We start from the raw sequence: 14944 nt of genomic DNA, 5'->3' as shown, positions 1-14944 counted from the left end.
TCGATAAGCAAAAATTAAGTCAATCGCAAACATTTTAGTCATTTCTCAGATGAGAAACTGAACACGTGTGGGCGATAGTACGGGATAATCAACGTTCGTCTCAAATTCATTGTGTCTACCCGATTGGCGTTGCGCACATTTGTCAAGTGTCGTTCAATTTCCTTTTCTATACCCTTTATCCAAAAGCGCATCTAGTATTCGCATGTCTAGGCAAATTAGCCTTTTTTCACAAGACAAATTTCACGATGAAAGAAAACAAACTTTGCACAATCGCAAAATACGGTATAAAAATAACGACATGTTTGAGAGATAAGATTTCGTGTTTCTTTTTTTTCCAATTGTCTGTTTGTTGGTTTGTTTCTTTTTTAGCGTAAAGATACACGGTTTGCGCAGCGCATAAATAATATACATAATTAGGATTATTTAAGGTTTGTGAATTATTTACATTTAAATATGAAACGACGTTGCGAGAAATAGACTATTTTTTGCAACAACTCGGAGATACTGAGTTTCCCCTCAGGAACTTAGAATAATGATTATGTTACAATGTACGATGTGATACACGTATGTATAAGATAAATATACAAGATTTCTTGTTGGTTTGTTTGCTTGTTTCATTTTTTCCTTATCACTTATCAATCTTACGATTTGACAAGTGAGTGAATATAATTCTTAAAATCTAAACGTTGACGGAATAAAACTACCGTCGTTAACGTTTCTCATTTTCCCTTAGTACATAGATCTAGTAACGCCGTTTTATTTATTTACTTTTTTTTTTTGCTTTTTCTTCTCTTTGTTTTATATGTAAATCTGAGTGTATGAGATCTTCTTGTGAATAAAATATTGTCCGTAATATTTCATTGCATTTCTACGTAATAGCTTAAAAATTAGGAAGGGGAAAGAAGAAGAAAAAAAAAAAAAAAAAACGAAACGAAAATGAGACAGTCTTACCTAGTATAACGAAATGAGAAAAGATTCATGCCGTTTTGTTGTTCTTGGCCATATTGTGGGAAGCCCAGTTCAACGAAGTTTTCCAAGAATTGCACAACGCCTCGTCAAATTTACTACGAAAATGCATCTGTGCTTCGTTCTCTGACATTTCTAAAACCTGGAATAATAAAATGAGATTTACAATCGCTATACATTGAAAGCATTGAAAACCTACCACAAGGTATATCTACGTGTATATATAACTTAGGGTGGCCCTTGTATGGAGTCGAAAATAATACTCCTTAATTTTTACAGATTTTCATATCATTTCCCTAGTCTCCCTGTTTAAGCGGGAAGTTTCAAACTATTCATAAAATATGCTTTTTCGCTATATTTTTTACTGAATATTATTTCAAGGTTATTCATATATATATATATATATATATATATATGTGTACATATTGGGAATTTTTTATACGTACTAGGGTGTCTCTCAGATAATTAAGATCCTTTTCCGACGAGAGCTCAGGAAGACCGGTAGAGATCATCATAGCAAAGAGTGATAAAATAAGTCCACCGTGTCTCCTTAAAACGAGGAAAGCTTGCTCGCAGTATCTTTGAAATCGTTGAAATTCCACCACCGCCTGACCTTTCTTTTGCTGACCTTTGTTTATAACGTGTACAAAGTCATGCGTCAATACAAAAGGGACCCTCTCCCTTCTGAAGCCAAATTTTTCTTTAAAGTGACCCAATATGTGACCGAAATCAATGTGAAATAACTGCCCCGTCTTTTTCACCATAATGTTGTCCGAATGACGGTCAGCTATACCTAACACATATGTAGCGACACAATATCCCGCACAACTCAGCGTAAACTCTTCAACGGCTTTATTCAACGCAGCTTCGGTTTGGTTGTGATCCTTTAGCCAAGCGAGCAGCGAACCTCTCCTGCATCATTGTCAATAACATACGCAAATCAATTAACCGCGTACCATCACAGCAGGCAATATAGATACTTTCAATGCAACATCAACTTTCAATCAAAGAGGACCTATACTATGACATTGGAAAATTCCCTAGGGACTGTATTACTCATGCGACACTCACGTTTTCACATCATGAAATTAAAGGTACCCTTCTACCATTATTTGCATTGCTGTATCACCTTTTTTTTCCTACTAGAAAAAGCACTCCCTGTTATCAGACTTAAACAGGAATACCGTTTTATGTACAATCGACTGGATATTCTGCTTTGCGGATAAGGTGAGTGGCCGGAAATTAGGTGAATCGATATGAAAACGGCATAAAACATGAGGGTATACCTGAAAGCCGATGTCGCCGAAAACATTCCTTTCTCTTTTTGGATATTGGCTATAGTTTCAGCGTTAAGAACAACTTCGATCATTCCGACTCTGTGCTCCGTAGATATGCAGCCGTAGGGACTCATGCGCAGGTCTAAACCCTCGTTCTTCCAGAGCTTATCCATTATTCGCAGCATTTGAAGCGTCAACATATCTTGTCTAAGATCGTCACCGTGTTTTAGTATCAAGTATATATCGTCTCCGTACGGATCTGCGTTTTCAAAGACCAACCAAAGGGGTCGCATCTTACTGTCCATTACCCTGCATTTCTCCATTCTGTCACGAGTAGGATATCGAATTAATTTCAAATCTTCGTCTGTTGTATAGGTTTAACCTTAACGACACAGGAGTGATTACTCACTTTACATATTTCCATCTGTAACTTGGATCGAGGGGATTTAGTATATTAGAAACCGCTTCTCGGCAGTGAGGCTCTTGGAGAAATTCTTGCAGCGCGGCTTTGCGGTCTTTTCTCTGCCTCACGAGGTCTGAGGTCGTTCTCAATTTGTCTAAACATTCCATTTGCTTGGTAAGGGCACGCATATGTTCCTGACTTCCTCTACAGTAAGCTTCCAAGATTAACCCAAAACGCACGGACACCGAACCCACCTGCATTTCGGATCTGTAAAAGCGAATCATGCGTGAACTCGATATTTATCAGCAAAATTCAGATAAGTTTTATCGATATTTCGCAAATTCGCTTTCAAGAAAACTCACCTCAAATGCCAGAACAGGTAGTGTCCTATGCGCTGATTATTTAGCGCTCTTCTGAGCAAAAATTCTGTTAGTTCACACGATAGATAATTTTCGTGCTTCAGAGCTTGGACAAGTTGTAATAAATACAGGCTCAAATCTTCGTCGCTAACATCCATCAGGCACCGTACAGCGAAGCTCCGTACAGTCTGATCGGCGTACGCATAGTCCAGTAACTCTAAAGCTTTCTCCACGGGCAGCTTAGGCCACTGCTGAACCAGCGCCGTCACCTCTGCCACCTCCCTGGAATTGTGCAATCGTATTTTCATTAGTTTTCATTACTAATTGAGCAAAAACTCTCTTCAAGCATACCTGTGATCATTCCACTCGACGCAATGTAACAGCTCTGTTAATAGTGTAGGTATTTTCATTAGGCAGTGATACCGCAGCGCCCACATTGTTTTTCTCTCCTGCTCGTGCAGTTCATGCATCGGATCGCTATCGGCAAGCGTTCTCAACTGTTCCAATTGCTGAAACTTGTTGCTATCTAAATCCTGATAAAGTTCCTCTTCGTCTTCAGTTTCCCGCAAGCTGTTAGCATATTCCACAATTTTCTCCAGGGTTGGATAAAGCACTGAATTTTCATTACCGTAACTGAAAAAAAACCGAAATGTGATGAGCATATTTATCAAAAATAGAATTAAGCAAAGTATATTATCACTTCGACGAAGTTCCGTGATTGAATGAAAATTTTAATTGTCAAAAACTTGCTTCGGAAAGGTGAGCATAAGTGCCGCGGCGTGATCTATATGCGGATTGGAAACAACGGTTCCGAGGGGGTGAAGCAGATCTTCATTCTGCATGTCTTCGGCGTACGTCCACGTGTAGAGCGTCATAGCGCCGGTTTTGAGCTGAGATTTAAAGTCGTATATCGTCGTGTTCGCCCAACACAATGGATTTATATAATATTCTTGTTTAGAGTCCTTGACGAGCCTCCGGCTCTTCAGCCCTCGCGCAGTCTTGCTTATCTCGTAAAGAACAAAACAAAGTCTCGACATCCTAGGTATGTCTCTGACTTTGATGTCGAATTTCAGAGTTTCTTCCCATTCACAGCTTCCCTCGTTTCTCACAATATTTTCACCGGTTTTCTGACTTTCACAGAGGGATTTACCGCCGTGAAAAAGACCCGCTTGTACGCCGATCTGTGGAAAATTATGAAATGTCGATATCGCTCATTAGTTGTAGAGAAAAAAAAAACAAACTGTGCATATTAGTCAACGAATACGGAAATTACCTCTACAGTATTGTGTACAGAGTCGCAATTCAGGCGAGATATGCCATTTACGTTGAACGTAAACTGATCCTCCAGTTTCCAGGCAGATATATGCTTGCCTTTTTTGCGCAATGTGAGCGTGGAAAAAGACGGCCTGGTACGTTTAAGACTATCAATTTCTGGCAATTCACAAATACTATAGTGATTGATGGACAGATTAATAACGCTCAATGTAACTAGAGTCGGCGTTATATCTCGAGCCAGACAATCCTGAATATAGAAGAATTGTATAAGCGGATGATCTCCGATCAGGTACTCTTCCTGACCGCAAACTTTGAGTATAAAATCCCCAGGCCTTTCGCCCCGCGAATTTAAAATGTTAGCCTTTTTATTCAATATTTGCGTCAGTAGTTGGTGCGGTGTGATGTTGTGCGGTATTTGAAACGTGAATGTAGTCTGAAATAAAACATGGTAATGTAAAAAAATTTATTTAATTTCTTTTCTTCATACATCTTCAGGTCAACGTCAATTTTACAGAAAGTGTGTTAAGGCTACACTATGCTCTGCTTTGAATAACTAAAGGATCACTTTCATAAAAATCCACTTTTCAATTGTTTTTGTCCATCAATTGCTTGCTAAAAGTAAAACTGTAAGCCCTCGAGTTAATAAATTAAATGGAAAACAAATAGGTTTAATCCAATTTGAGAATTGAACCCAAGTGAACTTCTTTATCGACTGAATCAGAGAGGTAAGTGAAGACGAAAGGCGAGGCTAGCAGCTTGCAGGCTGGTAAACAAACCTCGATTTGAAATTCAATCCAGTGTCAGTTGGGGCTTCAGTGTAATATAAAATTTCTAACAACCGAGGTTTCGGCGAAAGTTGAAGAAACGCAGGTTGAAATTATGAGTTGAAAAATTGTCTCTCTACACTCGTTAATTTTTCATTCCGTAGCTTTATTTTATTATAAGTTTGAAATTCGTAAATCAAGCGATACACCTAACCTAAAAAAATGCTCGACGGCGGGGATGATAGCTCGTTAAAAACGAATCAGAAAAAAACTAACGAAGAATTAAAATACGAGATGAGCGAATTGAATAAGCTGTTAAACGCGGAAACAGAATACAACGAAAAGTACCAGCAGGAGATGCACGAGATGCGACAAAAGTTGGGAGCCGCTCTCGCCATGCAAAAAGATCTTTTCGAAAGCAACGAATTATTGGAGGAAAATCTCACCCGGCACAAGTTGGATGCGGAAATGAAGACAAATCAACTTTTAGAAAAGTAAGAACATATGAATTTAAGACCTGATTCTCGTTTGTCAATAGGAAAGAAAGAAAGCACATATGCAAGAAGAATTGAATAATGTTTACCGTTCTATTTTTATTTTCCTTTTTGTTCTTTTTTTTTTGTTGTTGTTGCTCAAAACGCTCAATGATTATTCCAGATTTGCTAACGAGAAAAAGGATTACCAAGAACAACTCTCAGAGCTTGAGGCAAGCCTGGCTGGTGAAAAAAAAAAGAATCAAGAGTTGAAAGAAAGAATTGCCGCTAAGGAAAAACTACTCTTCGTTACTGCACGATCCGAAAGTTTAGACAAAGGTGAGGAATTACTAACAACGAAGCAAACGATCGCTAGTCTCAACGAGGAATTAGATAAGAAAGAAAAAGTTCAGGAAGAGTTGTTATTTATACAACAGCAGCTTGAGGAAACTATCGTGAACCTTAAAAAAGACTACAATGAAGTTGCGGAAATATTGGAGGTACCTGCGGTTAAAAAAAAGTATTTCATACTTTTAGTCAAATTATCATAACATGATTTAGTATGATTAAAATATTTCAGACATTGCGCTAAATTTTTTTTTCAACGTGACGGGTCTCTAATATCGATTTGATTCTACTGCCTGTTTTGCATTGAATCTTGTACTATCAACATTTTCACCCTGTAATGCAATCCCGATTTTTTTCTACAGTTGAAAAAAGCAGATATAAAATCACTGAATGAGATTTTGGAAACTACCAAGGATGAACTTGTTATATGTCGGTCTGAGTTGGAGTCATTGAAAGCTGTTCCCGCGAGTGATTCTGTCAAGGGTATTTTTTTTTATCTTCTGTACTAAGATTTGTGCAGATTTCTCAACTCTTGATATAACTCTTTCGTTTGTTTACATCTGATTTCTTTTCATAGGGAATTCGCTGTTTGCCGAAGTAGAAGATAATCGGAGAGAATTGATAAAAGACTTGACATCAATGAAGGAAAAATACATGGAAATGAAAGAAACTTACAGAGCAAAGGAGAATGAAATTAGTGCACTCAAAGCTGAGAGAGCGACGTTACTTAAAAGATGGAAAGATGACGATGCAGAGATGATAAATCATAACGCTAGTTTGATAGAAACGTACAAAGCGCGTATTTTGGAGTTGGAGAATAAGTTGAAAGATGAAGCAAAAAAATTGAAAGTTACAGACGGCAACAAAGAGCCAGCTAACAATAATTTCAGGTGAACGACCATTCGCATTTTATCTGTGATACTAAATACTGCAATTATTGTTTGCCTAATGTATTTGAATATTTCTTTATAGCTACCTACAATCTCTGCTGGCAACAAAGAAGAAAGAGATTGAAGAACTGCAAAGTCACCTGGATGAAAGTTCAACGCAGAAGATTATACAAGAAGAAATTAAATGCCATCTTTCAAAGCAGCTCATACAGTGGAGACGCAAAGCCATGTCGTTTCAGGTGATCATTCATTTATTTATTTATTTATTTATTTTATAAAACTTCAGGAGCATATGATTATAGCTCGAAATTAACAGCGATTGAATTTTTCACAGGCACAGGCATTGACTGCGCAAAATCAAATCAAATGTGAGGACTGTTTGAGACTGAACTTAAAAGATTTTGGGGATGCTAATATCTGTGGAGGAATTGAGCATCTAGATGGAGAATCAATGGAAAATATCGCGTCTAATTTAGGCGAGGCGTGTCACGTCGATGATACTTTGGAAAAACTACTCCAAGTTCCGAGACTTTCGACGGATGAATGGAAAAGTTCAACAGCTTCTGTGAGCGGGCTCAATAATGATTTGGAAATATTGCAAGAGTTTAATACACTCGGGGAATCCAAGGAAGCAATTCGTTCAAGAAAAAGTATTGAAACCTGTCGGGTATCACTGTCTCCAAAAAAAAGCATTGGTTCACAAGAGTCGAATAAAGAGAACACCGCCGATACTTCAAACGCGATTGACGTAACTCTAAAATCAGGACTTGTCAAACCGTTAAAGAAAACTACGTGTCCCAAGAATCAAGAGAAGACGACAAAGAGTTTGAGATTTACATCCGATACAGTCGATGTGCAAAAGCCTAAACTAATCAGGCAAAAAGTCGAGAAGAAATGTCCAGTTGTTTTTATCAGTACTCAACCAAAAAAATGATTTCTTACCTAATTTTGATAGAATGATTTTTATACACTATTATTCAAATAAAATAAATATCATGTAATTATAAACCCTTACCTCTGTGTTCTCAAACTTAGTGACCAGCACAATATTACCATCCTTGAGTCGAGATTCAATATTCTTAGGTATAATATGCAGAGGTGCTAATCGCGGAGGAAATTGATAGCAGACTTTTTCCTCCCAAGATTTCTTCTGTCTACTTTGAACTATTTCGTCTCCCAGGAGTCTCATTTTCCATCGAAAGTCATTCACCTCTGAATTTTTTAGCGCGACAAATTCGTGCAGCCCTTGAATGAAAAAATCACAAGTTAGGAGCAATTTAAAAATTTCCAACTCAGACGCTGATCTCGTATCTCATGATAATTATTCCCTTTTCCTACTAAAACGTTTACCATCTTTCCTTGGTACTTGACCAAGAATAGAAAAACAGATATTGTTTATGTAGTTAAGAGCCGTTTTGCTTCTAAATTGTTTCAATTAATTTATCCTGCATGACAGATGTTTAATCAGTACAGTTCATTGAATCTTCGTACGGAGTTTCGTCACGTATTTATTTACGCAAACTCATGCAAAGTACAGAAAGAAAAGTCTTGTCTCTCCGATTGGAAAAATTGAAACGAAAATTGTGCAAAATGTAATTCGATCTGAACTCTGGCATGTAGACTTGTCAATGATTCAATTAATACCATTAGATGAAAACAATGAGAAACGTAGGATGTAAAATGTGAGTTTAAGTAGCGACATTTATATCCACAGATGATTGAATTAGTATTTACCTTTGCCGATGAGGTGACTTATTTGATTATCCAATATTTTGTCCCCTTTCTCTCCCTCGCGTTCGATAACCTTAAATACCGCGCAGAAAGGTTTGATATCACAGAGTCGTCTGTTTTCATCGCGCAATTCCTCAGCCTCGGCCATAGAATTGATGCACGAGAATACATAGGAATTGGCATCGCGCAGTGTTCCATGTAGCGGGTACTTGCTCGCCTCGTCCCAGAGATCCTGGATAAATAAATATTGAAAGAACAAGAAGACGAATGTAAGAAAGTAAATCGACGAGCCCGAACAACCGGGGTTTACAAACCTCCTTGATCTCCGCGAGGGTGGCATTCCGATTCGTCTCGAGGGGTATGACGACCCCATTTGGCATCAAGCACGTGAGCTCGACAACCTCGGTAGGTGGCTTGAACCAGTAGTTGTAGGTGTAAACGCTGGGTACCTGAACCATGGTGTTTCCGTGGGTGCGAGGTCGGGGCCTGAAACCGAGGATAATAAGGTATTCGAGGTCTCTGGGGGGTCTTAATCACATCTCGCGATTTAGAGCCGACACGTTAGGGCCGTGACACAGTTCCATCCTTTCCATTGTAGTATCGTGAAAGCAGGACGACCGACGACGAACAACAAGCGGCTAGTGTCACTGCTACATTTTTCCTTTCCACGGTTCTCGGTAACACCGGGATAATAAATAATTCTCGACGGCCTTCGATCCCCCCTTCGTGTCTCGACACCCTGTCTGAGGATCGGTCGGAGATTTCGGAGCTGAGGGATCCCGACGGCAAAAAGAAATCGCTCGAGACAACAACGGACCAGAAATGCAAATAACTATCACTGCACGCAATAACAACACTATCGGCCATTATTCATTTTGCTCTCTCTCTCTCTCTCTCTCTCTGTATCTCACTCTCTCGCTCGAGACTCTTGCGCCTACTCTCTCGACTGACGGACTATACGGGGGTAACTTCACACGGTTACCACTTTACCAGTTGCGTCTGGGTTGTTCGTTCCATGTTCGTGACTGACGCAGAGCCATGCTGCATGTTCAACATTTTCTCCACGGTTTCAGGCTTATTTCTCGCAGTTATCGACTCGCCCCGAGAGAGCCTCGAGCGATCCAATCTATTATCCTTGTGAACTTTAATCTATCGCGTCATCGTCTCGTCAATCTATTCGAAAATAAAACATCGGAATGTAACGTCGCGGATGAAAAGTTGCGTGACAAATTATTATCCATGACTGCATCAATATATCACGGAGTAGCAGGCACGCGTGTGGGTATACAACATGTATTCATACTACTCCGTGGAATACATGTTGCACACATTCACGTAAACGCATGTCTTTTCATCCCCACCTTAGGCAACTTCAGACGAGTCTTTTCACTCCTGTGTTGTTGGTAACATCGGCTGCTAGGTGTACGAGTAACCGGCGCAGTTCACGCTGGTAACAAGTAACAAACGAACAACGCCGAATGTGTTTTCCGAGCCGCGACGCCCCGTTGCAACGTCATGTGATATCCTAACCAACATTCCGCAACAGCAGCAGCAGCGGCGTGATCACCGTTAATCTATCCGCGTTACACCCTGCCTGAACACCTACCAGCGGCGATTGATCCTGGAAAATGCGATAACATGTCGGGCGTATTCGAACACTCGATAAAAGTACCGAGGCTTTACAAAACCGTTGCTAAAATTGTACAAACTGTTAGGGAGGACGGTGCCAGCCTCAAACAGTTAGTTTATCTCAAACAGCATCCCGTAAGTACTTAATTACTGCTGGGGTCGCCTCGTGTTTTTCAAATATGAACGAATACATGCATTTGTTTTGTCCGCTCTTCTTTTTTTTTTCGTTCTATCTCTCCTTCCTTTCTTTGTCGCGCCCGACGATAACTACGTTAACGAACATTAACAGTTTGTCAGAATTTCTACCAATTAATGCCCATTTTTAAAAGAATGGGCGTACGATAAGAAAAATTACATTAACAAGTGGGTGATAAATTAAAAAAAAAAAAAAAAACAGTAAAAATAAAGAAAAAATTATTTCAATACTGAAATTCCAGTTGACAACTTCAGAGAAGTCATATTTTATCAATTTATATGGATTGCGCTTATTGTCGGTTTCTTTTCTTATTGCTACAATGATTTTTTTGTACAGATTTTCCTTTCTCAGAGATTAAAAGCTGAACAATTTTTACTCATTAAATACCAGTATTTTAACAATTATGCATTCTTTGCATCAGAGAAATCAGAGGACCGAGTGATTGTTTTAAAACATCAGTAACCATGATTTTTCCAGTAAAATTATTTGTCTCACTTAATTTTGCATACATTAAACGAAATTTCTTTAATCGGATGAAGTTTATTTCACGTCGGTTTATGATACATATGAATTTTTGATCCGACTTTTTCCTTGTGGTCAAGAAACACTTCTGACCAGACCGTACGTCTGATAAATACTACGGAAGTAATTTTATTTTTTTTCACAAACCTTGGTAACGAATCGCTGAAACCAGATGCAAGAATAATTTTTCCTCAAAGAAAAGCATTTTATTTATTTATTCATGCTCGACCAACGCAATTACAACGCTTTTTCCTCATTTCTTATCTTTGCTAACATCCTGATCATGCGGTCTAAATGGGATATTGGTATGACACACAGAATATTAAGGCGTTGTATGCTCTCGCGCTCACGAGTCTCCAGCACGCTTCTCAACTGGATCAGCTTATTCGTCGAACAAAGATACTGGTAAACGAGCCCCGACTTGACCCATGGCTAGCCAGAGTTTTGATCACTGAATTATTGTGGGGAAAAAAGCACTTGAGCTCAGAATGCAAGCCAGTGTTAACGGTTCTTGCCTATGAGAAATCATTGAAGGATGAGCTAAAGAATACAGAGTCATTTGTAAACCCTGAGAATAAGCTAAAAGGTAAACAGAATTTTCAATCTCTAATTGTTAACCGGTTGCATGTTGTTTTTGCAGAACATTTGCCGCATTGAGAGTGGCTGCGTGAAGAGACAGAGACTTAGCACCTTTTCCCGGTAACGAAACGGTTTAAAATCCAACGTGCAGCACTGCCGGTTTCATGGTTCTAATCATCCGTAACAACAGAATACAATCGAGAAGACATTCTAAGATAAAGCAGTTCTGGTCCTGCTTCGTTAATGATTATAATAGGCAAAACTCTAATAGCTTTGAAGTTGTGCAAAAGTCATCGGACGTCGGCGATAATATGTACGAAGAGAGGAGAGAGAATGTGCGTCAACTCAGAGTCCTGGGATTGTTGTTCCTCTACAGCACCGCCATGTTCACTTTGCCGTTTGCCGCATTTTTTGGATCTCGGCATATCCTGAACACCGAATTTCACACCGACAAATTCACTACCAATTGCATATCTGCTTTAGCCGCTGTAGTTACAGTTAATTTAATCATAGCCAGTTACGCATATCGGGCACTTTTCGAACCTGAGCCTGCGACGGGAGAAACCATTTCTGATAGTCGAAGCGAAGTCGACAATCGACCTATGTCCAAATCCGACCTCAATTTGAAAGAAGACTGAAGGATTTTGTAATACTGATGATATTATTACACAATATCTTTCTTATTTTCCTATTCTTAGCATTCTTAGGGTTTTTTTTTTTTTTTTTTTATTGTTTTTCCTATCTCAACGATAATTGTTTTCCCAATCCGGATTATCCTTTATAATTCTAAACCCATTGACCCACTGCTATAAATAGTATCTGATCTATTCACATACCTCTTTACATTTTTAAATTTAGAGCAATGAATTCTAGCCGATGTACAGAATATATTCAGGTCCAACTGTATTTTTGTCAAAATAAACAGTGTCTAATATAAGTGAGAATAACCCGTGAATTTCATTTCAACAATCTTCTATCCGGGCACAATCACGTTTGAACTGTAAGACTCTTTATGGAAGATGATTAATCATTCAGATTTCTGTGAACATGATTGTGCCCAAAATTTTCCTCCCGCACATTGTTCATTGTCGAGAAATCGATGAATAAAATTGAAACGATTACAAGAGGCAAAAAATCTACCATTCACCCGAATCTCACATTCCAATGCAATTTGTGTCAGTCGCTGATAATTTTGAGAATGAAAAGGAAACGATTGCTCAATACGAATGCATACCAGTTAATCGGAGCATTGAGTACTGAATTTTGATTTTCAGTTGAAAAGCCAAGATATGTCAGAGTCAATACATTGTCGATATCCGTGGAGGAGGCGCTCGAGTCTTTCAAAGAAGAAGGATGGCGTCAATTGCACAGGAGCAAAGATTATGTCGAGTTTATCGAGTCTGTGTCAAAGCTGAGCGGTGCGGCATTCATCCAAGACATACACGTCCCGGAATTGTTGATATTTCCGGCAAAAACGCAATTCTACAACCACGCCGGCTACATTAGCGGGTCAATAATCTTACAGGACAAGGTGAGAAAATTTTGACAATTGCAAAGTTTACTCTGTAACCGAGTATAGATTATTTTCATCTTTACAGGCAAGCTGCTTGCCAGCCTATCTACTCGATGCTCGGCCAGGATCTACTGTACTTGACATGTGCGCTGCGCCAGGAATGAAGACAACGCATTTAGCTGCGATGCTCAATAATAAAGGGTACATGCCAGCTAGATAATGCTTCAAATTTGTTTCACCAAAGTTTTCGAGCAAGTTGCTTCTCTCTAACTACAGGATCCTCTAATTCCAGAAAGATCTACGCGGTGGAAATCGACAAACGAAGGTATCAGACGCTCTGTGAAATAGTCGCATCGACAAACTCTCATTGCGTAGAAACCATCAATGCCGATGTAATGACGCTGGACGCCCGACAATGCCACGATGTTGAATATATTTTGGTAGATCCAAGCTGTTCTGGTTCAGGTAACTTGCGTTTTGAACTTGTTATTGAACCGATTACAATCAGAAATTTGTTAATTTTCCAACGACACGCAACAGCTTGAATGAAACGTTACCCTTGTTCATTTTTCTAGGAATGCTCGACAGGCTGGACGTCGACTCCAATACCGAAAAATGCGCACCCGGAAGATTAAAGAATCTACAGTCGTTTCAGGTGATAATACTTCGTCATGCTCTCCTAAATTTTCCCAAGGCAAAGCGGATTGTTTATTCAACTTGTTCTCTCTATCCCGAAGAGAATGAACAGGTCATCGACGACGTTATATCCCAGGTTGGCGATGCGTACAAACTAGTATCAGCGAAAACACTTATGAATGAGAACTGGCTGAATTACAGTTCGACAGATTATAATTGTAAGGATAATTGCTTGTATGCTAGACCCGAGACTGACTTGAGTAACGGTTTCTTCGTGGCTGTTTTTGAGAGGAACTTCGACGCTCCGTTACCAGATATTAAACGCAAAAAGAATAAACTTGGAGCTGATACAATCAAAGGACAAAACGGTGTGGAGTCAAGTGAAATTCAATCTAACAAGAAAGATAAGAAAAAGAAGCAGAAGCACTCCAATGAACATGCGTCGAGTAATGAAAACGGTGGCGCAACTGTTACGCTGGGAAGTGAAGAAATCACTGTCGATTACGGAACAGTTATTCAAGGAGGAACAGACGTGGTACGAAAGAAGAAAAAAAAGCGAGCAAAAGACTTTGACGTAGCAAAGAACGCAGGCGCAGAAGAAAATTCTCAGAATGATTGCGACAAAGTTAACAAAACTGAAGAAAAGATATCAAAACGCAAACACAAACACAGCGGTAGCGTGGAAACAATTGTAGAAAATTGCGACGAGGTGTCAACGAAGAAAAAGAAATGTAAGAAATCGCGAACGGAAGACAAAGAAATTGACTCGGATGCACTTCGAGGAGATGAAGAAAGCGTTAAAAAGAAGGCAAAAAAATCAAAGAAACAACGCGATCGTGTAGAAACTGAAGACGATGCGGAAAATCAATCGAAACACAAGGTATCCAACGATCAAGTTGACAAAACTGCCGAGAGCGCAGACTCAGCGTCTCGCAAAAAACGTAAAAAGAGAAAAGTTTGAATTGTTGCAGAAATACTGTACCTAAATATTTCTCTAACAATGACACAGCCTGCAATTTCCTTACTATATCTTCCTCGGTAAAAACATTTTGGCAATGGAATGGAAAAAAAATTGAGAAACTCATAAAAACAAATAAAACAAAAAAAAACAATAACAAGAAAATCTCTGGTCACAGTTTTTGCGCAAATGAAGATGAACAAGAATTAAACACCATGTAATAGGACACAGTAGAAATGATTTTGAGCAAATCGAACAAACCGAGCCAAGGTTTTTGGCACTTTGAGAAAAGGTTTCACAATTAGAACGTTCAAAATCCTTAAACTCGGATTAAAACGGGTGGTTTTGATCCTACTCTGCTATTATCGGATTCATTTTGTTCGCTAGAAAGATCTCCAGAGTTCGTCTATCACAATATCTAAAGC

General features: G+C 39.0%; 3 protein-coding genes across 3 annotated transcripts; 2 read left to right on the top strand and 1 right to left on the bottom strand.

Moving 5' to 3' along the window:
* Positions 1–604: 604 nt before the first annotated feature.
* Positions 605–9365, bottom strand: LOC124301799 (phosphatidylinositol 4,5-bisphosphate 3-kinase catalytic subunit delta isoform). The gene is made up of 11 exons (XM_046757228.1): positions 8801–9365; positions 8490–8718; positions 7771–8000; positions 4279–4713; positions 3756–4186; positions 3357–3638; positions 3009–3287; positions 2653–2913; positions 2253–2567; positions 1413–1878; positions 605–1108 (listed from the first exon to the last, which is right to left on the bottom strand). Exons 1-11 carry the CDS (start codon positions 8942–8944, stop codon positions 977–979), a joined length of 3204 nt encoding a protein of 1067 aa, XP_046613184.1. The 5' UTR covers positions 8945–9365; the 3' UTR covers positions 605–976.
* LOC124301802 (protein Spindly-like) lies at positions 5041–7742 on the top strand. Its single transcript, XM_046757232.1, has 6 exons — positions 5041–5538; positions 5702–6017; positions 6228–6348; positions 6443–6755; positions 6838–6994; positions 7090–7742. Exons 1-6 carry the CDS (start codon positions 5267–5269, stop codon positions 7687–7689), a joined length of 1779 nt encoding a protein of 592 aa, XP_046613188.1. The 5' UTR covers positions 5041–5266; the 3' UTR covers positions 7690–7742.
* A 134-nt stretch (positions 9366–9499) lies between the features above and the next one.
* Positions 9500–14741, top strand: LOC124301801 (28S rRNA (cytosine-C(5))-methyltransferase). The gene is made up of 7 exons (XM_046757231.1): positions 9500–9764; positions 9853–10250; positions 11152–11419; positions 12687–12943; positions 13011–13126; positions 13218–13390; positions 13501–14741. Exons 2-7 carry the CDS (start codon positions 10125–10127, stop codon positions 14520–14522), a joined length of 1962 nt encoding a protein of 653 aa, XP_046613187.1. The 5' UTR covers positions 9500–9764; positions 9853–10124; the 3' UTR covers positions 14523–14741.
* Positions 14742–14944: the final 203 nt, after the last annotated feature.

Source organism: Neodiprion virginianus, chromosome 4 (assembly GCF_021901495.1).
Source record: "Neodiprion virginianus isolate iyNeoVirg1 chromosome 4, iyNeoVirg1.1, whole genome shotgun sequence".
NCBI lineage: Eukaryota > Metazoa > Arthropoda > Insecta > Hymenoptera > Diprionidae > Neodiprion > Neodiprion virginianus.
Note: the sequence above shows the minus strand (reverse complement) of the source record. Positions and strands in the feature narration are given on the sequence as shown.